The following is a 26,198-nucleotide window of genomic DNA, read 5'->3' as shown; positions in this document are numbered from 1 at the left end:
TTTTTCCATCAACTAAAAATATTATAATATCCAAAAAAAGATATTATAAAATATGTTATAATATCCAAGCCAAATGAGTTATAAAATAGGCTTAAAAGAAAAAAAAAATTACTTTCTCAGATACTTCTGTTCTATTAACCCCAGAAATCATATACTGCATATTTTATTCTGTTCATATCATTTCTCTTTCCGCATTTTATATCTTGTTATATATGGCAATTTCCTCTTTGAGTGGAAATAAAACAAAAATTTTCAACAGGAGTTGCATCTATAAAGAATGAAATAATAAGAAACATCTCTTTAATAAAAACAAACCTCTGAAGTTAATTCAATTGGTACTTGATTAGAGGAATGTTGCTCAGTGCTGGAAGATACAGCTTTAGAACTGAAAAATAATAAAATTAAATTATTTCAAATGTTAAAATGTAATTATCTAATACATGAATCATCACACCTCCACTCTTAGAAGGTCAGATAAGGTTATATTACTCTTTTAGAACTGATGCTTTTTTAAATTGATTTTTCCCCTCCAAAGAGCTTAAGCCCTTCAAAGTCTAGATTTAAAACTCTTTAAAGTTTTTTAAGTTTAAAAGTAAAACTGATAATCTAAAGCACAACATAATGGTTATAGTCAATAATACTGTATTATAAACTTCAGAGTTGCTCAGAGACTAGATCTTAATTGTTCTCTACACAAAAAAGAAGTGCTATTCAAGTGATGTGATAAAAGTGTTATCTAACGCTATTGTCATAATCACAATGCGATGTATAAATGTGTCAAACCAACACTTGTACACTTCAAACTTACACAATGTTAAATGTCAATTATATTTCAATTTAAAAAAAAATTTTAAATGATCGATAACATGTAAAGGTACTAAAAAGTAGGCAGCACGTGTATTCCCTTCCTGTCCTCTATACATAAGGAAATATGGTATATAGATTCTTCAACGTTTAACTCAATGCTGCTTCTTTATTTTATTTATTTAGTTATTTTAATTGAAGCATAGTCGATTTACAATATTGTGTTAGTTTCAGGTGTACAGCAAAGTTACTTGGTTATACATATATGTATGTATATATCTATATTTTTTTTCCTGATTCTTTTCCAGTATAGTTTATTACAAAATACTGAATATAGTTCCCTGTGCTATACACTTCTTTAATCAACAGGAGAGCAGCTTTCTAAGTACTACAGTCATGTACTTCCTATTCACCAAGACAGTGTTCTATGATTTATCATTCTCCTTACTGACTCCCACCCCCAAACTGACTAAAAGAGGTATGCAAAAATGATTATCTTTACTCATTTTACTTTGTGTGGTACCTGTAAATTGGTACAAAATGAATCATTTAAACAACAGAAAACCCAGAAGTTAAAAAAAAAATCTGAAAAATGAACCTTGGTAGAAAAAACTCCCTTGGACACAATTCTTCATTAGCTTGAAGGATAAGGCTCTGAGGAGATTCTGTTTTGGCTTTAGCAAGCCAATTTCTACCCTGTTGAACACAAGAAGGATCTTTTAATACACAGTGAGAAAATTAAATCAAACAGGCAGACTTCTACATTGTTTACCTTTTCTGTAAGGGTGCAAATCTTTACAAATTTGCTGTGCCCAGGAACTTCTACCAAGAATCCCTCAGTTATGAGCTGACGGGAAAAAACCTTCCACCAATTCTCTGTGTGATCCTTGCCAGTGCCAAAGAAACTGTGACTGCGATATTTATCTTCAAGACGCTGGGAGTTCTGAAATTAGGCATAAAATCAATTTCTTAAAATGTTTATTTAATTAAACAGGAGATGTAAAACACAAAACCGTCTATTGATTCTTTGGCTTTAAAACTAAATTTCAGCTTTAAAAACCTACGGAATTTTTATACCCCTCCTGCTTGCTCTGATTACTTAAGTCACAAATAAATACACTCAAAATAGTGTTCCTTTTCTGTTTTAAATAACGGCAGGAAATTTCATATATAAATCACATGTATTTCCCAATGCATAGGTTTGGATATATTTGGAATATTTAACCTTTGCTATTTAGACCTTTTATTAACATACTCACATTATTGTTTGAAAACCGTGATCATACACCTACAGCTCAAGACTTGAAGCATGGGTGTTAAAGGCAGTGTGACCCATAGCTGGTAATCCGTGACTGCAGTGCCAAGACTCAGGTTTCCGCTGTGTTGTTGTCATTACTGTGCTTTTTGTCCGTGATGTTTCAGCAAAGTTTACTTAATCATTTCTGATTTAGCTGCTTCACTGAGATACATCAGAAAAAGCAGGTGCATGCTAGACAGTTGATGCTTTTGAGATATTTTGCCCTCTTCATAGCCATCAAGGTCTAGAAATATTGGGGAAGCTAGCCCATGATATGCAATTCTCTTGTCCTCTAATGGAAATGACCCTCCCCACCTTCACTCTCCACAGAGAACTTTTTCTATTCACTTTGCCCTCTCATTACCCCCCACTTTTTAAAAAGACATTCTTTATTTATTTATTTATTTTGGCTGCGTTGGGTCTTCATTGCTGCACGTGAGCTTTCTCTAGTTGTGGCAAGCAGGGGCTACTCTTCATTGCGGTGCACAGGCTTCTCATTGTGGTGGCTTCTCTTATTGTGGAGCACGGGCACAAGGCGCGCGGACTTCAGTAGTTGTGGCGCAGGGGCTTAGTTGCTCTGCGGCATGTGGGATCTTCCTGGACCAGGGCTCTAACCCGTGTGCCCTGCATTGGCAGGCGGATTCTTAACCACTGCGCCACCAGAGAAGCCCTGATTACCCCTTTTTAAAAAATTTATTTATTTTTGGATGCATTGGGTCCTCATTGCTGCGCACAGGCTTTCACTAGTTGCGGTGAACGGGGGCTGCTCTTGGTTGCGGTGCGCAGGCTTCTCATTGCAGTGGCTTCTCTTGTTGCCGAGCACAGGCTCTAGGTGGCTTCTCTTGTTGTGGAGCGCAGACTCTAGGTGCACGGGCTTCAGTAGCTGTGGCAGGCGGGCTCAGTAGTTGTGGCTCGTGGTCTCTCGAGCGCAGGCTCGGTAGTTGCGGCACACGGGCTTAGCCGCTCCGCGGCATGTGGGATCTTCCCAGACCAGGGCTCGAACCCGTGTCCCCTGCATTGGCAGGCAGACTCTCAACCACTGCGCCACCAGGGAAGTCCCTGATTACCTCCTTCATCCATCCTACATGTCTAAATAACTACTTTTAAACGTGTATGGTACTATATGAACAGAGGGATCTCTGGGGAGTTGCTCCTATCTAATGTATTTGCGGTGAATACAGCAGATTGTAATTCGAGGGTCATTCTGCCTCTCCTCAACTGTGACTTCTACCACAGAATCTGGGAAGTTACAAACACTATTTCTCAAACTTTCCTTCAACTAGGCTTCTGGATGTGATTTAAGTTCCACTAAACAAAGGTATTTTTGCATGACATCTACATGCAGGAAGTGAGGCAAAGGGTGCTACTTTGCTATATTTGCAGGTATGCATGACTGTGGAGGGGTATGCTTTTTATGAGAAAGTGTTAGCAAAGAACCTAGCATACAGCTTCTAGCTTCCTAAGTAACAGGAGACATTCATTTTGTTGATACAGATTATAGAAGGCAGCTCCCAGATCAAGCAGAAGTAGAACCTTCCTGATTGTTACAGCTCCCTGTTCAGTGCAGTTTGGGGTCAGGCACTGACAGATAACTTCTTAACCACAGAAGAGGCAACTGCTTCCATGGCAGATTATTTTGCAGTATAATCTTATCAACAATACTCTAAGCCACTTAACACCCAGTAATAAATACCTTTCTGTTTAAATTCGCTAGACTGATCATGAGCTTCATAACAAATACTGTATTTTAGGTTATATTCATGTTTCAAAAACATTCAATCCTTGAGTATGTCAAGAAGTTCCTGTATTCTAAAATTTTCAATATGAAATGCAGTCTAAAATTTGAGAAATAGGCACATCCTGTCACTCAACATTTTTACAGTTCATCTATACTCTAATGATGGTTTAACAATCAGTGCATATTCAAATCTGGGGATCAAAATGAAAAGAATATACAGAATGAGTTCCAGCAGACATAACTCAGGCACTATAAGCCTCACTGTATTACAAATGTATTGGTTTTGTTCAACTGATGAAAACGTTATGGTTACAAGTTTATCATTTTGGAATGTTAAAAATGTGAATACAAGTGAAATAACCTAAAAAGACTGATCCCTCACGTAAAGAAATCTAGGCTGAAATTAGATTAGATTAGGAAAGTTCCCATCAGAGACACATCAGTGCCTAGATACACTGAGCTTTTTTAAAACACAGGCTTCTTATAGGTTTAGTTAACAGGGTCTGTAACATGCATTCTAAAAATAAAAATTGAAATTGAATTTTGTATTAAAATAGCTAAGTAATAAAGCTTTAGTATCATGGTGATTGATTGTATTTACAAAAATTGTACCAGAGCAAGATTCAGAGAAACAGAAACACCCACGTACAACGTGGCACCTTTTTCCACAACAACCTCTACTACCTATACTAACTGACTTTGGTTTGATTTGTGTAGAATGTTTAAAATCAAATATCATAGAATTTCAAATCTGGAAGGAACATTGGAGCTCATTGATCTATCTAGTCATTTTTACTCAGATACAAACAATCAGAGGCTCAAAGCTGTTAAGTGGTAGCCTAAGGTCACAGAGGTACGACTAGGACACAGTCCTCCAGACCACTACACCAGGGATATATATACACACAGACACACAGACACCAATATACATACATATACATATATACTGATTGTAGTTAGTGCAGCTAGACCACCTGGGTTCAAGTCACAGCTCCAGTACTTACTAGCTTTTGGATTTGGGGCAAGTCAGTTACTTAACTTACCTGTGTTTCTATTTCCTCAGCTGCTATACAAGTATAATAATACTTCCTATCTCTTGGGGATGTCGTGAAGATTGGGTAACCAGGACAGGACAGAGCCTGGCTCAATAATATTAACTTTATTTTTATGAGTTAACAGCTGATCTTTTAACTTAGCCTGCCTTCCTTAACATAAAAGCAAAAGCCCTGACTCAGTATCGAGTCAGTTTTCCCAGAACATTTGTAATGGCATTCTACACCCGCTGGGGGCTTACCTTAATAGTAGGAGAATCTATTGCTTGCAAACTAATAACACCAAAGATATTAAGTTGCCTAACTAGTACTTATTAGCAATCTGGACACTAAAAATTATTCCTCTAGGCTTCCCTTTCGTAAGCAGAAAACAACCTGAAGTGAATGAACACATTTGCTGATATGAAGAAATGAGATGTTCTTCTAATCAGTACGGGTAACTGTCCCTTCCCCTCATGATCAATAATCATTGTGAATACTGTGTACTGTGTGAATAAGTTTACACTGTCATGTTTCCATGGCAATCACCATACACAAAATGAAATATTTCTGCTCTTCGACACAGATCATTTTGTTTTAAAGAAATCACATTCCCTTTTCGACGAGAAATCCAAATTTACCCAAGTAACATTTTTGAAAAAACAGAATTAAGATTTTCAACAAATGTCTAAAAAAGAAAAACAAACCACAAATGTCTAACAATTTCTTACTCTGAGTGAGGCATCTTCCATTAATTACTTATATGTTCTAGTTAACTTAATTTTCCAGGCTAACCCACTGACGAAGTAAAACTGCTAAGGATGAGAAAGCTGCCATAGCAGATATAGGGATTTGGGCACAGATTTTAAGGAGTGCACAATTATACATGCACATGTCCCTTACCAATCATAAATCTTCATTCTAGTATCTCTAGATCATTCAACCTAAAAATACAAATTTAAAACTGCATGTGAACAGCATAATAAAACAGATACAGCACTAGAACGGTAGTTAGGAAAGCTGTAACTCATCCTGCTTCTGGCACAAAGTAATGACCTGACATGACACAGGTCATTTAACTTTCTGGGACTTTAGTATTAACCGTTGTATAATAAGGTGGTAGAGTTAAATAATCTTTTTGCTCTAAGAGTCTCTACTTCTCTGGGACAAAGTCTCAAAAATGGAAATTATCAACCCATTCTTTTCCTTTAAAAATAAGGTTGGAAAAATTAGGGTACCAAATGGATGCATCAGGAAGTTTGGAAACCTATGAACAGATCGATATGTGTTAGAATAGAGAGAGCCGACTGGCCAGAGCACAAGTCCCAAAGGATCACTTTCTAATAAAAGCCAAATCTTCGCACCATTATCTGATAGAGAAAACAAACAAACTTGCCACTTCTCTGAATTAACTTCTTTAAAAATCACGATTGCTTGTTCTGGTAGTTCTTTCAGCTGGGAATGCCACATTCCTCTCCACCTTCTTCCCTCCCATTTGCTCTGAATGCTGAAATCTACTCTTATCATCCACAGAATAGAAAGCGCCAGTGATACCATAACAAAGACTTCTCTAGTTTCAGAGCCATTAACAAGCACTCTCTCTTCAGAACTTAAATAATACTTTATATCTATTCATATGTCCCCGATCTCTTTTTATGCTGCAATATACTTATTTCTTCTCAAGTAACACCTTCCATACTAGATGATGTCTCATCTAATTCCACTTTGAATTCCCCACAAAACAGAGTACAGTGGCTCACACAAAAATAGATGTTTTGGGAATTCCCTGGCGGTCCAGTGGTCAGGAGTCCACGCTTCCACTGCAGAGGGCACGGGTTTGATCCCTGGTTGGGGAACCAAGATCCCGCATGCCATGCAGCGCGGCCAAAAAAAAAAAAAATTTAATAACTAGCAGAAAAAAATAGTTATAAACTCTTAAGAAGTTTTAGATTCCTGTGTTCTTAAAAGTACAAAATAAGTCCATAGTTCCTATCTATATTTTAACTAATTTTTTTTTTTTTCTTTTGCCTCTTTCCCAGGTCCTACAGGCCAAGGAAGTTCACAGCTGCCGCTTCAGGGCTTAAAAAGGTCATTTCTGGGACTGTTATTCTATGTGAACGATAAAGCCAAAATATAAAGTTACAATAATTATCTCTAGGAATATATTTCAACCTGATGAAATAGCTTGTCTGAAAAATTAAACGGATAACCCTCTCCTGTTAGAAAGTTTGAAAATTATAAAGGGCAATTGAAACTAACAATAGTTTTCCAATGGCTGCCTATAGTCAAAGCATCTTTTATCAAGTGTTCTCTAGGGCTTCCCTGGTGGCGCAGTGGTTGAGAGTCCGCCTGCCGATGCAGGGGACACGGGTTCGTGCCCGGGTCGGGGAAGATCCCACATGCCGCGGAGCAGCTGGGCTCGTGAGCCATGGCCGCTGAGCCTGCGCGTCCGGAGCCTGTGCTCCGCAGCGGGAGAGGCCTCAACAGTGAGAGGCCCACATACCACAAAAAAACCCACAAAAAACCCAAAAAAGTGTTCTCTAATTCTGGAGCCATATTAAGGCACTTTGATAACATGATCAGGAAAGAGGTTTCACTTAATGTCCTGATTATGCAAATTAATGACTGTGTCTGTTTTCTAATCTGTAAAATTAAGATAACTGCATATCTTAATACTTAATTCACAAAGGTGTTTAAAGATTTTTATGTGGTGAGCTATTTAGACCCCTAAAACAAAGTTCCTTAGGCAATATTTCTACTATTTAATTTCCAGCAAAACTTATGCTTTAAAAACAAAATTTTAGGGCTTCCCTGGTGGCGCAGTGGTTGGGAGTCCGCCTGCCGATGCAGGAGACGCGGGTTCGTGCCCTGGTCCGGGGGGATCCCACATGCCGCGGAGCAACTAAGCCCGTGAGCCGTGGCCGCTGAGCCTGCGTGTCCGGAGCCTGCGCTCCGCAACGGGAGAGGCCACAGCAGTGAGAGGCCCGCATACCGCAAAAAAAAAAAAAAAAAAAAAAAAAAAAAAAATTTTAAACTCCATTCACAAACACCTGAATGGCCTGAATAATCATTTATACTGTTTTTAAACATCCTATGTAAGAATCATGTGCTGCTGAAATATTTGTTTCATATGTACAAATATTATCTCTTTAAATAAACTCCAAGAGTTTCAAGTTTAAGATACTTAATCATCTTACAAATGAAAATTATCTATAAAGATATTAATTTTTCCTAAATTAGTTAAGGTAGACGATTCACTAAATTCTCAAAGGAAATACAATTATAATTTAAAAAATGATATCCAGTAGATACCAAGATCACTGAAATTGGGGGAAAAAAACTTGCCTTATTTTCACTGTAGTTAACGTCTACAAATTTTCGTTAACTGGTACTTTTTAAAAAAGTTTTACACCTTTATCTAGCAAGGGTAATATAAAATTTCACAAAGAATAAACTTCTTAATTTGCAGACTCCCAGAAGAGACTGTTGGTATAAGCGGTCTGACTTGGTTTTCAAATAACAGGTGAAATCTGATCCGTCTTGTGACCAGTTCAAGTTTGTCTAGGAGCCCACTTCCACTTATCTGTTGATACGGGATACTGCTGGATTACACCAAATTAAAACAAGGATAATTTTTATACATTCAGCTGGGATACACAGGTTTTAAAGATGACAGAGACAAGAAATTTTCATCGATCTCAATTAAATTAAATCTATCCCTTGCAACTTAAATTCTTTTTTTAAAAAAATATAGCAGTACTCATATCTAAACCAAGTCCCTTAGGCAACACTTCTACCGTTAAATTTCTAACCAAACTTTAAGAACAAAATTTTAAACTCCATAATCTAAAAACATCAGTATCTGAAGTTAACATATTTTTAGCATTTCATTAAAAGTATTTCACAACTGGCTAACTTAATAAGACCCTTTCGAAACAAAACAAAAACTCAGGAAGTAAATATTTACACAAAGTATTTGAGAATTTAAGAAATGAATGGTGACCTAAATTATTTTTAAAATTCTACATACAGAGCTTCCTTGGTGGCGCAGTGGTTAAGAATCCGCCTGCCAATGCAGGGGACACGGGTTTGAGTCCTGGTCCAGGGGGATCCCATATTAGTTGCTGTGGAGCAACTAAGCCTCTGAGCCACAACTGCTGAGCCTGCATCTAGAGCCCACGAGCCACAGCTACTGATGCCGGGACACCTGGAGCCTGTGCTCCGCAACAAGAGAAGCTACCGCAATGAGAAGCCCACGTACCACAACGAAGAGTAGCCCCTGCTCACCGCAACTAGAGAAAAGCCCACACACAGCAACGAAGACCCAACACAGCCAAAAATAAATAAGTAAAATAGATAAAGAAAGAAAGAAAACAAAACTTAAAAAAAAAATTCTACATGCAAAGTGAGAATTTTTTTTTTTTTTTTTTTGGTGGTACGCGGGCCTCTCACTGCTGTGGCCTCTCCCGTTGCGGAGCACAGGCTCCGGACGCACAGGCCCAGCGGCCATGGCTCACGGGCCCAGCCGCTCCGCGGCATGTGGGATCTTCCCGGACCAGGGCACGAACCCGTGTCCCCTGCATCTGCAGGCGGATTCTCAACCACTGCGCCACCAGGGAAGCCCCAAAGTGAGAATTTTAATCTCCACTTTTAATATATTCTATCTCCCATTTTTGGTTTATTCAACTAACGTCAATATATAATACTTAACTTTACAGACTTCTAAATCAGGAATAAAATCATATAAACAAAAGGACTACAGAAAATGCTCTTTGGCTATAAGGGTCATGACCTACTTATATTTGTACCTGCAATTGTTAGCATAATGATGGCACACTAATCACTCAAAAAAAAAAAAAAGTAGCAGAATTAACTATTCATTGGTGAAGAAAAAAAACTTTCTTAGAATTTTAAATACTTCTGATTAGAAATAAAACAGAAGGAAAGAAAAAATATACTACCAAATATTATTATTGAACTTAGACATTTACAAATAATTACTGAAATTTAAATTTTGCTCAAAAAATTTACTACTTCACAGGGCACCAAAAGATACAAATTTGTTCTACCTGTCCCTTGACACAATGAAAGTAAACTTTTCTTAATTCTCCTATAAAAGGCCAGTCTAGGGATTCATCCAACTGCAATGTAATAAACTGAAACAGACAGCCTGGAAGCATTGTGTTAATGATACACACAGGTTTTGTCAAAGGTAATGAATGCAGCGCTTAAATGGAACTTAATATGACTCTCTGAGTTCTGATAACTAAAGCCAAAGCTATAATCATAAAACAGCAAACCTCTGAAGAAAAGTGTAATAGGAATAAAAGAAGAACTCTGAAGGTGACTCACAGACATACTTACAGATCCTCGGAGAAATAAAATTGGAACCCCAATTCCAAACTTTTCGCCTAAGATGGTCACGGCAGATAAGAGCTGGAATGCTTGTGGACCAAAGTCCTGTGACATATCATCTGAGTCATCAATGGAAAAGCAGCGATCCAATCTAAATAAAAACAATATGTAAAGAAAGCTTAGCCAAGGCATGTACCTTTAGAAATAAAAATATTCAGTGTAACAGCCCAGTAAAAAAATATCTCAAATGTGCCAACTGCTTCAGAAGCTACAAATAAAGTTCAATACAGCCGAGAGTATGTAAAACATGAAATATAAACTATAATATAGCATCACAGGTATGTTATATTAATGGTTCTCGACACTAGTGCCCTAGGATCCAAGTTTCACAGGAGGTACCTTGGGCCATAGAGAGAAACAGGTTCAAGCAAGCAGAACGCAGGATTACAGCTTAAACAGCTCCACTTGATTGACTGTATAAATACTGGACTTTTGTGTTAGGTTTTGATGGAAGAAAGGTTTATTGCCCACCCCCACCCCTGCCACAAAACTTCTGAACTGAAAAAACACATCTCCTATGCAAGAAGTTGTTAAAGTCATACTTTAAAATATGACCAAAGAGTATAAGCTTTTCATGTAAGTCCATTTAGAAGTTAAATTCCTAAGCCATCCTTCAGGTAGAAATTATCATTAACACAAATTAATGAAATTCTCATTTGTATTAATTTTCATTAATACAAATGAGAATTCTTTATGGCATGTTGAGAACAAAAGGACTCAGAGAAAATCAACTAATATAGTTCAACTACCTAATTCAGTTGCTTTCTTTATAATAAATATCTTTGAAATAGCAATAAGAATATAGTCAGTATTCTAGATATAATATATTTTTAGGGAAAAAAGAGGCTATGTTTAGGTTTATTCTCTATTTTAACTTCTTTAGTAGGATACTTAGTTCATTAATTTTCTTTTCTAATACAAGTATTTAAAGGTATCAAATTCCCACCAAGTATCACCTATGCTGCAGCATACAAGTTTTAATGTATATTGCTGTAATTATCACTAAGTTCTAAAAATGTTTTAATTTCCAGTTTGAGCTTTTTCCTTGATTGATGAGTTACTTTAGAGTATTATTTTAAATTTCCAAATGAATGAGAATTTCCCTTTTTATCTTCGTTTACTTCTAATTCTGTTGCATTCTGGCCAGAAAATGTGGTGTGTTTGAAACCAATACACTGAAAACTTGAGACAGGTTACAATCTAGTACAGAGGTCAGAAAACTCTTCCTATAAAGGGCCAGACAGTAAATAGCTTAGGCTTTGTGGGCCAGACAATCTCTGTGTCACAACTACTTAGCTCAACTCTGCAAAAACAGCCATACATAATATATAAACAAAAGGGCATGGCTATATTACAAAAAAACTTTATTTACAAAAACAGGCAGTGAGTGGATTTGGTCCATGGGCCATAGTTTGCCACCCACTGCTTTAATATATAGTACATTTAAAAATTTTTATTTATTTATTTTTGGCTGCGTTGGGTCTTCATTGCTGTGCATGGGCTTTCTCTAGTTGTGGCGAGCGGGGGCTACTCTTCGTTGCAGTGCGCAGGCTTCTCATTGCGGTGGCTTCTCTTGTTGTGGAGCATGGGCTCTAGGTGCACGGGCTTCAGTAGTTGTGGCTCACAGGCTCAGCAGTCGTAGCTCACGGGCTCTAGAGCACAGGCTCGGTAGTTGTGGCGCACGGGCTTAGTTGCTCTGTGGCATGTGGGATCTTCCCGGACCAGGGCTCGGACCCATGTCCCCTGCATTGGCAGGAGGATTCTTAACCACTGCACCACCAGGGAAGTCCCTATAGTTCATTTTTATAAATATGCCATCTATGTTTGAGAAGTGTAGTCTCTAATTCAGCGCTTCCCAGCCCATGTGCTACAAATGGATTATAGGTGTCCTGAAGGTTAATCCCTTGAGACTTTAGGGTTCTGAACAGAACCTAGACTCAATTAGCCATTAACTATGTGGGTCACGAAGTAAAAATGTTTGAGACACATTACTCTAATTGCTTGGTAGAGGCTTCTACATACTGCATGTCCAATAAATCAGACTTGTTACCATATTGACCAGATTTTCTATTGCTTCCTAATTTTTTCATTGCTTAACCTACCAGTAACTAAAAATTATATCAACCTCTCCTACTTTGATGGTGGAATTGTTGATTTCTTCCAGCTTCTCTGTGAGTCTGTGCTTTACATAGTTGTAGGGGTCTTTTTTAAGGTGCATAGAACAATTCTGTCCTCTTGGTGGAGGAACCATTTATCACTGCATAGAGAACATCTCCATCCCTAATAAAACTCCTTTTGTCTAACAGTAATACAGCTACCACACCTAGTATATGGTTAGCTCAACTACATACGCCATTTGTATTTTATTTTTTCAATTAATCAATTTAACTGTATGTCTGTGTTTTAAACAAATTTAAACAAATTCATAGATTCTTCTAACCATCACCACAATCAGAACATGCAACAAACCCATCACTGCAAAATACTCCCTTGTGCTATTCCTTTGTAATCATAACCTCGACCCCATCCCTCTTCTCTGGCAACCACTAATCTTTTCTTCATCTCTACAGTGCAGTTTTATGTTTGAGAGAATATCACATAAATAGTAGAACCGGCATTCTTTCTTCTTTTTTGGGGGTAGAATTTGCCACTGAAACCATTTGGGCTAGGGAATTTTATTTTTGGAAGTTTTTAACAAGGATCCAATTTCTTCAACAGTTGTAGGATTTTTCAGGTTATGTACTTCATTGTGAGTGAGGGGTTTTTTTGTGTGTGAGTTTTATTAGTTTGAGGTTTTCAAGGAATTGGTCCATTTTACCTAAATTACTGAATGTATGTGCACTGAGTTATTCATAGTGTTTCCTCATTATCCTTTTAATGTCTGTTGTGGCTAGAGTGAAATTCCCTCTCTCAGTCCTGATATTGGCGATCTGTGTCTCCTATTCTTCTTTTTTTTTTTTCTTTTTAGAACTTTCTATCAGTTTTATTGACCTTTTCAAAGAATGAGCTTTTGAGTTCATTGGTTTTCTCTAATTGTTTTTGTTTTCTATTGATTTATGCTCTTATCTTTATTCTTTCTTTCCTTCTGCTTCCTTTTAGTTTTCTTTACCCCTATTTGCTAGTTTCTTAAGGTGGAAGCTTAATTACTAATTTGAAACCCTTCTCCTACTGTAAGTATTTAATGCTCTCATTTTCCCTGTCAGTATCACTTTAGCTACACCCCATACATTTTGTATTTTCATTTCACTCAGTTCAAAATATTTTCTGAAATATTTTGAGACTTCTTCTCAAAATATTGAGACTTCCTCTTTGACTAATGGATTATTTAGTAGTATGTTACTTAATTTCCAAGTGTTTGGAGACTTTCCTGTTATATTTCTGCTGTTGATTTCTAGTTTCATTCCATTTTAGTTAGAAAATGTACTCTATATAAATACAAATCTTTTAAATGTGTTAAGGTTTGTTTTATGATCCAGAATACAGTCTATTTTCATGAACATTCCATCTTCACCTGAAAAGAATGTGTATCTCCTGTTGTTAGGTGGAATGTTCTATAAAAGTCAATTAGTTTGCTGACAGTCCTGTTCCATTTCTTCTATCTTCTTACTGATTTTGTCTACTAGCTCTATTAATTACTGAGAGATGCTGAAGTCACCAACTCTACTTATGAATTTCTCTATTTCTCCTTTCAATTCTGTCAGTTCTTTTTAAAGTATATACACATTTAGGATTAGGTGTTCTTGGATATAATGGTTATCATTATGTGTCAGCTTGGCTAGGCTATGGTACCCAGTCATTTGGTCAAACACTAACCTAGATGTTGCTATAAAGGTACTTTGTAGATGGGATTAACATTTACAATCAGTTGATTTTAGGTAAAGGACCTGACCCTTGATAATGTGAGTAGGTCTCATCCAATCAGATGAAGGCCTTAAAGAGCAAAGACTGAGGCTGGCTGGAGAACAAGGAACTGTGACTTAAAACCATAATTAGAAACCCTGCCCAACTTTCCAGCCTGCTAGGCTGCTTACAGATTTCAGGTTTGCCAACCCCTACAACTGCATGAGCCAATACCTTAAAATTAACCTCTCTCATTATCTGTGTGTGTGTGTGTGTGTGTGTGTGCGCGCACACATGTGTGTGTACACATATGTGCATGTATTGCTCTGGAGAACCCTGACTGATACATTGGTAAACTGACTCTTTTATCATCATGTAATGTCCTTCTTTATCCCTGCTAATATTCTTCCTCCAACGTCTCCATTATCTGACATTAAAAGTAACAACTCCAGCTTTCTTTTGATTAATGTTTTCATGGTATACAGTTTTTATCTTTTTATTTTTAATCCACCTATATAATTATACCTATAGTGGATTTCTTATGGACAGCATTTGGTTGGGTCATATTTTTAAACCAATTCTAACAATTTTTGCCTTTAAATGGTATTTTTAGACCATTAACATTTAATATAACTATTGGTATGTTTAGATTTAGGTCTACCATTAATTGGTTTATCTATTTATAAAAGTAAAAGATTATAATACTGCCTGCTCTGTCCTCTTTTTTAATAAATAAATTCATTATTTTGTTTTTAAAAAACTGCAATACATATCACTCAACAAAAATTCAATTAAAAATTATTTGCAAAGGAAGAGAAACAAAGACTTTTAGAATGTCCATCTAGAAGAAGAAAACATTACCTGGACCTGCAATTATCACAGCATTTTTCAGTTCCCATAATTCCCAAGGAGGCCTTTCGTAGCTGTTTGTCTTCAAAATGAGACAAGATGAGTCTACCCAAGAGAAAATGTTAAATTAAATAAAAGAACAAAAACATATATGTTAAATTCATTGTTGAAAATAATGAGGTGAAATCAACATTAATTGATTCAGTTGAGACCTCATTATTTGGCTTCAGTTTACTGAGGCACAAAGCAAGTTGCCTTAAAAATTCAGCACATATGTAACACCATCAAATATTTTTTAAATACTTCAATTAGTTTGCAAAACTTTTTTCTTAAGAGTAATTATCTATAAATCCTTGTATTAACTGATATAAAGTAAATACTTACTGTCGCCTACACCTTCTGGAATAAAGATATTTCTCCATCTTTGCCATCATCTTTAATTTGTATAATCGAAACTTTTCATTGCATATTTCACTAAGGAGGCACCTGTCAATTAAAAATACCGCAGTACTATTAAAATTGTATTAGCAGTTTTATTTCATTTATTTATTCCTGTTTATTTTTCACAGCCTATAACATCTACAGTGCTAACAAGATAAAGAACATTTCTATCATCTCAGAAAGTTATTGTGTCCCTTCCTAGTCAATGCCCCCATAAGAGGCAAGCATTTTTCTGATTTTTATGAAAATTACTTCTGAAAGAATTCTACCCATGTCCAAGCATCAATTTTTTAGCTGCCTATGAAAAACTGTTAAAACCCTAAAGTTCTTCATTTTGACTTATATGCTACTTGCTTTTTTGGCAATCTTTCTACTATACATGAATTTTTACCTTTTCCCAGTAAAAGGTTATTCTTTTTTTTTTTTTTTTTTTTGTGATATGCGGGCCTCTCACTGTTGTGGCCTCTCCCGTTGCGAAGCACAGGCTCCGGACGCGCAGGCTCAGCGGCCATGGCTCACGGGCCCAACCGCTCCGCGGCATGTGGGATCTTCCCGGACCGGGGCACGAACCCGTGTCCCCTGCATCGGCAGGCGGATTCTCAACCACTGCGCCACCAGGGAAGCCCTAAAAGGTTATTCTTTAAGTTATTTTATATGAGAAACTAAAGACATCTGATCTATATAAGGAATACTGAAAAAGACTCATGATCTAAATATGAGCCTTCATCACTTTAGCTCTTCAGAGAACTTCTCAGCCCTCTAAAAACTACCTCTTTGTATTATGGGGTATTATAGGACACCAATAAAGTATCAGAATTAAGTTCCTTCCTCAAACAATTCTAACCATTTTTTCCCCATAATACTGAATTTATATAAACTTTTTAAATAACACTAAAGACAAGTTTGTTTTTTAAGTTAATGCTGCTATACCTCATCCTGACTCTGTTCATTCTACTCTCCTGTGAAGAAATTCCATGACTATAGTATATCAGATGATGACAATCTTCCAAATAGTCTTTGCATATCTTTCCAAGAATAAAGAGAAATCTGAGTTGAATAGGTTTCAAATATTTCAAAAGAAAACAATAATTTATCCACAAGATCTAAGTGATAATACTGATCCTCATCACTCATGTTTTGACTATACAGCCTTCTAACTGATAAAAATACCTCTGTACAATTCTCAAGGATGACACCAACAGGGAATCCAGTTAAGTGAGTTCTGGAAAGTCTGGACACACAAATGATCTCTTATTCAAAAACATTCTTATCATGTGACATCACCAACCACCATGCCTTTCCATGTAATTTTCTTAAAAAGTCTCCTCCAACAATTGACTCTAGTTCCTAGGTTAACCATCTAACCTCATTATTCCTAGCTCATGGGGCTAAGTATTAGTTCTCTTTTTTGCTCTGTTTTGTTTGTTTAGCTCACCTCTTTCTCCCCAGATAGAAAGAACAAAGGACACAATGCCCACACTCTGGGAGCCAGATCTTCCCTTATGTTTGGTTCCCATGATCTACATTTAACTAATCTCATCAGTTTCAGTAACAAACTGAAGAAAATAAAGTAATAAGTCTCTAACAACAAATCAAATGAATATTTATTCTTCTTTTAGGACCATCAAAATAGTTAAAGTATAATATTCCACAGAATAAAAACAAGTTGAAAAAGAAGAAATATTCTAAAAACAATACCATAAATAAAAATCAGGTGGAGCCAGTGGAAGATTTGTTAAACTGAGATTAATTTGCAAATTATTCCCTTTAAACAAAGATTACAGTAGCTATTGGGTTTGACTGTTTTAAATAATGGCAGATGCAGACACTGACACTTTGCCAATAAAAAATATAAAATTGCATATTTACACTGATGATTGGACAAGTTTCTTCTCTCAGTCACAGGATTCTAGCATAAGACAGACTAAAAATTTTGTGAATTACAATAATCTTTTCATTTGAAAACCAGCTATTCCATTTATTCTAAAACTTTGTTTTTTCTAATAGAAGAGGTTTGTCACAAGGATGGCAGAGATCTGGGCCTCAATCCTTGCTGAAATTATTTTTAATGCTGATTAATCCTACAGTTTTATTTCCTTTAATATGGATGCAAAGAACAACCTGTCTGTACTAAAGATTCAAGAGTGGATTTCCTGGCACCACTATTTGATTACTAATCACTGTTATTACCTGTTAAATCTTAATGAGATAACCATTTAAAATATCTTTTGAGACTCAGATACACAGGAACTATATCTATTGATGAACCTGCCAAGCCACAATATAAAACTTGGGCTGTTAAGTCTTCAGCATCTTTAACACAATGCACAAATAAAATCAGAACTGGTAGGAATCAACTTATGTTTGATGCAATCCCAAATTTAATTGTAGCATGCAGAGCTGTGTTCTATCCCAATTATTTTAAATTAGTTTATAAAAAGCTTCACATAGACACCAGTGTCAAAAGGAAAATAATAGTTGTTCTGTTTAAGAAGATGGTTTATTGACTGTATGTTAAGAAACAAAAGTTAGTGACTACTCTTAAAAGAAGCTTAGGGCTTCCCTGGTGGCGCAGTGGTTGAGAGTCCGCCTGCCGATGCAGGGGATGCGGGTTCGTGCCCCGGTCCGGGAAGATCCCACATGCCGCGGAGCGCCTGGGCCCGTGAGCCATGGCCGCTGAGCCTGCGCGTCCGGAGCCTGTGCCCCGCAACGGGAGAGGCCACGGCAGTGAGAGGCCCGCATACCACAAAAACACAAAACCAAAAAAAAAAAAAAAAAAAAAAAAAAAAGCTTAAAATTTATAGCAAACATTCTTACCTAATTAATCCCTATTCTTCTTTCATATCTCAAGTTAACCCATTACTTCCTTAAAGGAAGCCTTATTTGACCTTTATAACTTGGTAAACACACACCCATATACTCACTACGCGATGCAATTTCCTTCACAGCACTTAACACAGTTTTAATTTTATACAAATTTGCATGATCCTTTTCAAAAAAGCTTTTGGTGTCTTTTGGTTTAAATGCACTTATACATATTACTTTAAATTTTGAATGCTGTCTCAAATACTTTCGAAGCTTACGTGGAAAGAGAGAAATCTGCAAGGGTTAAAGCAATAAATGTTTTTACCTATTTGTGTTAATGTCTCCTGGAGCCCAAAGTACATGACAAGAACTTTGAAGTCCATCACGGCCAGCTCTACCAATCTCCTGGTAATATGATTCCATTTCCTTAGGAGCACCGTAATGAATGACTTGGCGAATGTCAGCTTTATTAATGCCCATTCCAAAAGCTATGGTAGCTATTACACACTGAGAATAAAATAACAACATAGTTTGACAATCATTTAGCAGAACTAAAACCTTACATGTTTACCTTTTGGTAAGAATAATTGGTTCATTAACTAATTAACTAAAGTCATGGCATGAAACTGAATTTAATATAATTTCAACCAGTTGCTTATAGATTAAAAATTTATCTGCCAAATTTACAGATTAAGGAATGGTGACAATAAAATAGGATGTTTCCTCTCTATTAAAAGAAGCAAATAAAGTGGTTTCTCTGAATGCATATGAGTACAAGACACAAAAGAGGCTCTTAAACTATTTATTATATTAAATGAGCCTTTGGGATAATATTATGAAGCTTCAAGACTGCACAGTATCTTAATATTTTCTAGCATTATTCTAAGGTAGAAGGAAGCTTTTCATTAAAGATGGTAGAATGAATCATGAATTTATCTCTGCATATTTAAAAGGATAAAATTGGGGCTTCCCTGGTGGAGCAGTGGTTGAGAGTCCGCCTGCCGATGCAGGGGACACGGGTTCTTGCCCCGGTCCAGGAAGATCCCACATGCCGTGGAGCGGCTGGGCCCGTAAGCCATGGCCACTGAGCCTGTGCGTCCGGAGTCTGTGCTCCGCAATGGGAGAGGCCACAACAGTGAGAGGCCCACGTACCGCAAAAAAACAAATAAATAAAATTTTTAAAAAAATAAATAAAAGGATAAAATTGGTAGAATATCTAATATGAATGAGTATACCAAGATCAGATTTACATGACTAGGGGAAATCTTAGGGAAAAATTAGTGGTAAGCACCAAAAAAAACTACAAAAATTTTTTTTTAAGTATTAATAATAAGAATACAAAATATGTACAAGTAACTGTAAATATACTACATGCCTTACAGATAAAAAGCATTTATAGAGAATACATAAATACATAATATTTGAATATATATACTGAGCTAACCAAAATTATGGTATTAATATTGGAAGTGAAGGGGGTAGAAACTTCTGGATGGGGTGAGAAGGGCAGGAAGGGATGTGAAAGAGCTACACCTTCATCTTTCATAGTAGGGAAACAAGAGATAATGTCTAAATCTCATAAGCAAATAAGTAAATAAACTAAGTAGCAGCAGTATAAGCAAATTATTGCAATATACAGTGGCAAACACCAAAAGACTAAGCTAAAAGAGCTGGGAGTAGGAAAAAGAAACCGGGAAAGAATGAGGGGCTGACGCTTTTCATTGTAAGCACTGGAGAACGATTTGGGTTGTTAAACTATGTGTGTGTATAACTGATAAATATTAAAGTGCCATTTTAAAAAATGTGTTAAGATGCACCAAGAGTAGAAAAAAGAGAAAGGAAGGAAGGGAGGGAGGGAGGACAAATAAAGGGAAGTATGAGAAACATGAAAGAAAAATAAATGTAGGGATGGAAATAATATTAAGAAAAAGCTCTGAGTGAATAAAACTAGGCAGTTTTGCTGTATTTAAGAGTAAACAAGCAATATAATAATTCCAATCTTTCTTTTTTAAATGTTATTTTTTATTCAATTTTTTTCAGCTTTATTGAGATATATTTGAAATATAACATTATGTAAGTTTAAAATATATAACATGATGATTTGATGTACGTATATATTGAGACATGACTGATTACCTCAGTAAGGTTACTTAACACCTCCATCACCTCACATGATTACTGTGTGTGTATGTATCTGTGTCTGTGTGTATATGTGTGTTTGTATGATGCAAACTTTTAAGATCTAATTTTCATATTATGATACTGTTTTTAGATGAGATCAACCTATTCTGCAGACATGATTTTCAAAATATCCTTATAGATGCTCAGGTGTAAATGAAGATATTTTATCCAATAATTTATTCATAACCTCATTCCAGAAGGGGAAGGAATTCAGGCCATCTTGAAAAGGCAAATAAAATACAAAAGGACATAAAACTAAAAGTCAGGATTAAAAGAATGAATGGTCACAAACTCAAAATGCAAATCTACATCCAAATGTGGTTAGATTTGGTTATGAATAATAGGAAAGAAAAGAATCTTGTCTCCCTCATATCTTTGGGAGATATTTCTATCTAAATGAATAATTAGTAATACACCAAGACAGAAGAAACAACTGGTCAATTATTGGCTCGGAAGATCGATAGTTAAGATTCAATAAGCGGCAGCTAATAAATTTTATCTGATACTTTTCAAGCTCCAGACATAACAGAATAAACACGTAAGCATTTAAGAATTTGGATAAAATCTCTACTCCAGGCAGTTGTGATAGCTGTTCCTAACTTTGGAAAGAAGAGGAAGAAAGAGAACAGATGCCTTCAGGCAGGTATGCATTGCATCATGACAATGCACAGTAGACTGCATAGACAGAGATCTAGATACAGAGGAAACTGATGACCTATTTGACAGAAAACGCAAAGCAGAAGTTAAGTTCTTCTCAGTTTGAGATGACTAGTCCAGGCTTATATTGACAGGGTGGGTAAATGAAGTTGATAGTGTTGATTTAAACCTATCACATGGCTTGAATTTAAATCTTCCCAAATAATCTGTATGACACCCACTGAAACAGGATTCCAGTCATTATATGAATCTCAGCTGTAATGCTTCACAATAACTTCATCAATACGCTTCCTTTCTTCAGTTTTTCTCCTTCAGATCAATCCTACTTGGTGCTCCCAGTCTAATGTTTCTATAATACTATTATCTTGCTCAAAAATATAGAGTAGTCTGTCACAGTGGTTTCCAAATTCTGTGCTGCAGAACTCTGAGGATTCTAAAATACCCCCAGGGACTGACGTGGAGATAGGGAAGCTCTTGGACCCCTTCATCCGTCACATCAACTTCAACAAGAATGATTCTACTTTAATCTGTTTTACCTATTAGATAAAATTTCATTTAAATAAAGAATTCTACGGCTAAAGTAGTCTGGAAAACCTAGAGAAACTTCACACCAATCCCAGCTTGCCTCTCTGCAAGTTTTAAGACCCTCTACAACCTGGCCAAACAACCCATTCAACTCTTTTCCTACGAGTCTCCACCATTCCTCCCTGCCTTTTAACCTATACTTTGTGCCTTTCCTACTCCATATTCCCATTTTCTCCAACCATTGCAAACTATTCACAATTTCCTGAACCCAGTATGCTCTCTCATATCACAGTGCCTTTGCACATGCCAGTCCTTCTTCCTGGAATTCTATAACCTATTCCTTTTCCCTCATCACCTCCTGGCCTTGCATACTTGACAAACTGTTATTCACTTGTTCAGATTCTATTCAGATTGCTTCTTCCTGGGTGAACCAACCCCATTACACGACATAACTTAACAGCCAGAATTCCCTCCTCTGTGCACCTAAACGCTATTCTATATACAGGCTGCCATTTATACTAGCCTACAATAGTTCTTACATATCTATCTCCCACATTATATACTGATTCTATCAGAGTGACTGCTTTATGCTCATCAGAAAGAAGGTATTCAAATGTATATGTATGAATAAATCACTTGGCTGTACACCTGAAATGTTTTTATATACCTTTTTGGTTTTCGATTTTTTAAACGGAAAATGAATATTTTTCATGATTAGAATTAAATTATGAAATTCAATTCCAACTTTAAAGAAATTTTTAAATTAATTTTTTGATTGGAGTATAGTTGATTTACAGTGTTGTGTTAGTTTCTGCTGTACAGCAAAGTGAGTCAGTTATACATATACGTATATCCACTCTTTTTTAGATTCTATTCCCATATAGGTCATTACAGAGTATGAACAGAGTTCCCTGTGCTACACAGTTGGTTCTTATTAGTTATCTATTTTATATATAGTATGAAATTAACAACATTGAAAATCAACTATACTCTAATATAAAATAAAATTTAAATTAAAAAAATGTAAAACATTTTTAACTAAAAAAAAAAATTAAAAAAAAAAAGTTGATTGTCCCTCCTGGAAAGAAAAGAAGAAGAAGAAGGTATTCAATAAAGATCTTGTAAATAAATATTAGAGAAATATCTGTTTCCACTACGGGGAACAGACAGTAATGATGATCAATCTTCACACCTGAATTTCATCTCTCATGAACCTATGATGAACTTGTTTCCTTAAGGTAATACTCAGTCCTGCATGGTATGTTCCACAGGCTAACTTCAGTTTCTTAAGTTCAGCTGTAACTCGTTCTGTCATTCTTCTAGAAGGACAGTAGATGATAGCTGGACCTTCAAATTCCCAAGCAGAACTAAAGAAAAAGAAGAGCAAAAGGACAAACATATACATATAGGCTTCAGACCAGTTTGAGTTTTACCTAATTTAATTTTCCCTTTCTTTTTAAAATTTCAATTTAATTTCATTTTAATTTAGTTTTTAAATTTTAATTTTCCTTTTAGTAAAAAACTAAACAGAGAAAGCATATAAAAAAACGACATATTTAACAAATACCTGAGACATTTTAGACACTCAAATGTGGAAATAAATTATATTACACACAAACACCTCTGACTTCACTTTTTTGTTCAAATTAAAACCAGTGACAAGTTTATTTATTGAAGTGGAAGCCTTGCTAAAAACCTGTAAACTAATGGAAACGCAATTACCGTCCTTTGGAATTGCAAAGCACTAGATTAACAATTAGTCTTCATTTATATAAGAAATGTAATGGTTACATAGGAGAAGTTATAAAATTTATATTATTCTTATTCCCTCTTATGATCGTAAAATTGAATTTCTATATGTTTACTAAAAAAGCAAGAACTTTCATGCAATAGTAAAAGATCATTTTTATAGTTCAAGGAAGTATTTACTAGTATCTTGAGACTATATGACCATTATAGAAAATAACATCTGTTAGAAAGCCTGTTTTAGAAACCTGCGCTTACTTATTAAAAGTATAAATAATGATTTCCAGAGAACATTTATTTAATTCCTCAACATATTCATTTATGTAAATACATTCATTTATGCTGACCTAACCAATATAAAAAGAATATACTATTTAGATTTAGGAAAAGTTATTTTATTTAATTTTTAATGTGCATAACCTGTGATACAATTTCAATTTTAGGAATCCATTTTACAAACACACACATCTGCCAAAAGATACATATACACAAATGTTCACAACAAAACTATAATAGTGAAAATAATCTAAATGTTCATGATCATACACATTCATACTACAAAATGTGAAGTAAATATTTAAAAATTAAATGTATATAAAACCTTTAAGGAGGACTATGGTAAAAGTCACTGAAAACTTAGAGGGGAAAAATTAGACAGTAATTTTACTCTATGAGTCTTACTGAATAATCTACTCAAAGCAATTTTTGAGAGTGATCAAATGGACTTCCATGTCAAAAACTCATAGTAGATAACTCCATAGAGTGAAAAAAAATGCAAATTATCTTTTTAATGTATAAGAACCCCTTTTTAAAAACATTTTTCAAAGAAGGAAAAATTGTACACCAAAATGTGAATATTGTAACATCCTAAACATTAAACATAATATATAGAAAGATAGCAGCAATACTTTATATGACAGGAGAAAATTGCAGAAAAAATTGACATACTATAGCAACCTAACAACAACAACAACAACAACTGGGAACGCATATTTGCACAGTACAAAGAACAGACACCTAAAACGCTAAATGCAAAAATATCAACAGTAATGATAACTGAGGAATGGGACTGGAAAAAAATCTACGTACTCTTCAATTTACATGTATCTGTATTGCTCAAGTGGATACAAACAATATGGATCACTTTTTACATTTAAAAAAGCAGAAGGGGCTTCCCTGGTGCCGCAGTGGTTGAGAGTCCGCCTGCCGATGCAGGGGACACGGGTTCGTGTCCCGGTCCGGGAGGATCCCACGTGCCGCAGAGCGGCTGGGCCCGTGAGCCATGGCCGCTGAGCCTGCGCGTACAGAGCCTGTGCTCTGCAACGGGAGAGGCCACAATAGTGAGAGGCCCGCGTACTGGGGGGAAAAAAAAAAAAGCAGAAAATACAAAAATCTGAACTTATAGAGCAGAAAAATCAAAGCAGTAAAAATTGCTATTGATTACAGCAGTGAAATGGCTGGTAAAAAGGAACTTGGTCCTTGTCTCCTTTGAAGAAAGAATTCAGCAAAGAGACCAAGATTGTGAAGCAGACAACGCATTTATGAGAAGCAAAGTATATGCAGAAGAGCACATGGGAGAACTCGCAGAGTTAGCTGCACCCAATACGGGTGGCTTAGATTGTGTATATGGGGCAGTCTTCCAGGTTTTCCCTAGCCAGTCATCTTGCTTGTGCCCATATTTGGCCTGACTCAGGTTCCTTCCTGGACAGCTCGAAGGTTTCTGGGAGGTTGGTGTCTCTTCCCTCCTTTGGCCCCTCCCCTAGAGTTGTGTTATCTGGAATTCCTTAGGGGACAACTGAGGACCTTCTCTACACATGTGTTGGGCTGAGAAATCCCCTTGACCACAAGAATGAGGAAACTGTGGTCTCAGGGCCCAATGCTCCTGCTGCCATCTTATCTCAAAGTGTCAGCAGAAGACTGGCTGCAGCTGCTCAGCCTGGGGCCCATCTATCGCCTACCTCAAATCCCGTCTGAGAGGTGTGGACCCCACGGAATCTTTATTGGGAGGATGAAGGGGGAAGGTCCTTCTGTAGCTTCTTCAGGCTGGCATTGGGCTCGTGGACCCTACCTAACTGGTGCTGTGGAACTCTCACCCTGCCTTGTCAAGGGACCCCAGAAAGGTTTCTGCTGTTATCCCAGCAGGATCTGTTTCAGGGAGTGGCTAGAATCCCTGCATCACCATCATCTTGACATGGAATTGCTGCAAGCTGGAAGAAACAAACTTAACAAGAAGATTAAAAAGGCAGGGGCCAAAGATCAGTAAAAGGATTATTGCAACTAGAGGCCCAAACAGGGGTAAGAACAAGGTTACACCTGGTAACACTCCTCTGACTGCAGTCCAGATAGAGTCAGTGCTTGGGTATCCCTGTCCGAAGGAATGAAGCCATCTGGCATGGTCATATATCTTCTTGATGTCCTCTTCTACTAGCCCAGTGGTGTTGATGTGGGTACAACATGTCTTATTAATAACTGCAAATACCCCTCTCTGTTTAGCCAGAAGAAAGTCCAAGGCCAGTCTGTTATCCATCACTACATCAGCTGAGTAACTAACAGACAAAGAAAGTTTGGAAAGTGCATTCCCTGTAGACCTACTCAGAGCTGACAAGGTTATCCAAAAGTCTGCAGAGCACTGCTTCATGGTAAGCAAAGTCTTCCCAAGGGGACGCCAACCCAATAGCAGCTCCAATCCCTGCCAAAATGAGGCCAAGTGCCCTTTTGCCCCAGGGGTGGGTGATACTATGGATGGTAATACCTAGGTTCCTTTGATTATTCAGTTGGCCTAACATACACTGTCCCGTAAACAGAGCACTGTCTATACAAGGAAAGGCTACAGCTAATCCCGGGAAAGGGAAAGAGGGATTGGGGTTGT

At 36.6% G+C, this 26,198-nt stretch overlaps 1 protein-coding gene across 6 annotated transcripts in view; it reads right to left on the bottom strand.

The window, feature by feature from the left end:
• The window catches only part of WRN (WRN RecQ like helicase), a 117,735-nt gene that overhangs the window by 23,045 nt on the left and 68,492 nt on the right, over positions 1-26,198 (bottom strand). For all 6 annotated transcript variants that reach the window (XM_059049271.2, XM_059049273.2, XM_067022412.1 and 3 more), the window contains 8 exons: positions 22,776-22,950; positions 18,546-18,727; positions 15,359-15,460; positions 14,987-15,079; positions 10,235-10,376; positions 1,577-1,747; positions 1,403-1,500; positions 316-385 (listed from right to left, as the gene is read on the bottom strand). In XM_059049271.2, coding sequence (XP_058905254.1) covers positions 316-385; positions 1,403-1,500; positions 1,577-1,747; positions 10,235-10,376; positions 14,987-15,079; positions 15,359-15,460; positions 18,546-18,727; positions 22,776-22,950 — 1,033 coding nt within the window. The remainder of the gene's footprint in view (positions 1-315; positions 386-1,402; positions 1,501-1,576; positions 1,748-10,234; positions 10,377-14,986; positions 15,080-15,358; positions 15,461-18,545; positions 18,728-22,775; positions 22,951-26,198) is intronic.

The sequence above is a fragment of the Kogia breviceps genome, chromosome 20 (assembly GCF_026419965.1).
Source record: "Kogia breviceps isolate mKogBre1 chromosome 20, mKogBre1 haplotype 1, whole genome shotgun sequence".
Lineage (NCBI taxonomy): Eukaryota > Metazoa > Chordata > Mammalia > Artiodactyla > Physeteridae > Kogia > Kogia breviceps.
This window is presented reverse-complemented; position numbering and strand designations above follow the sequence as displayed.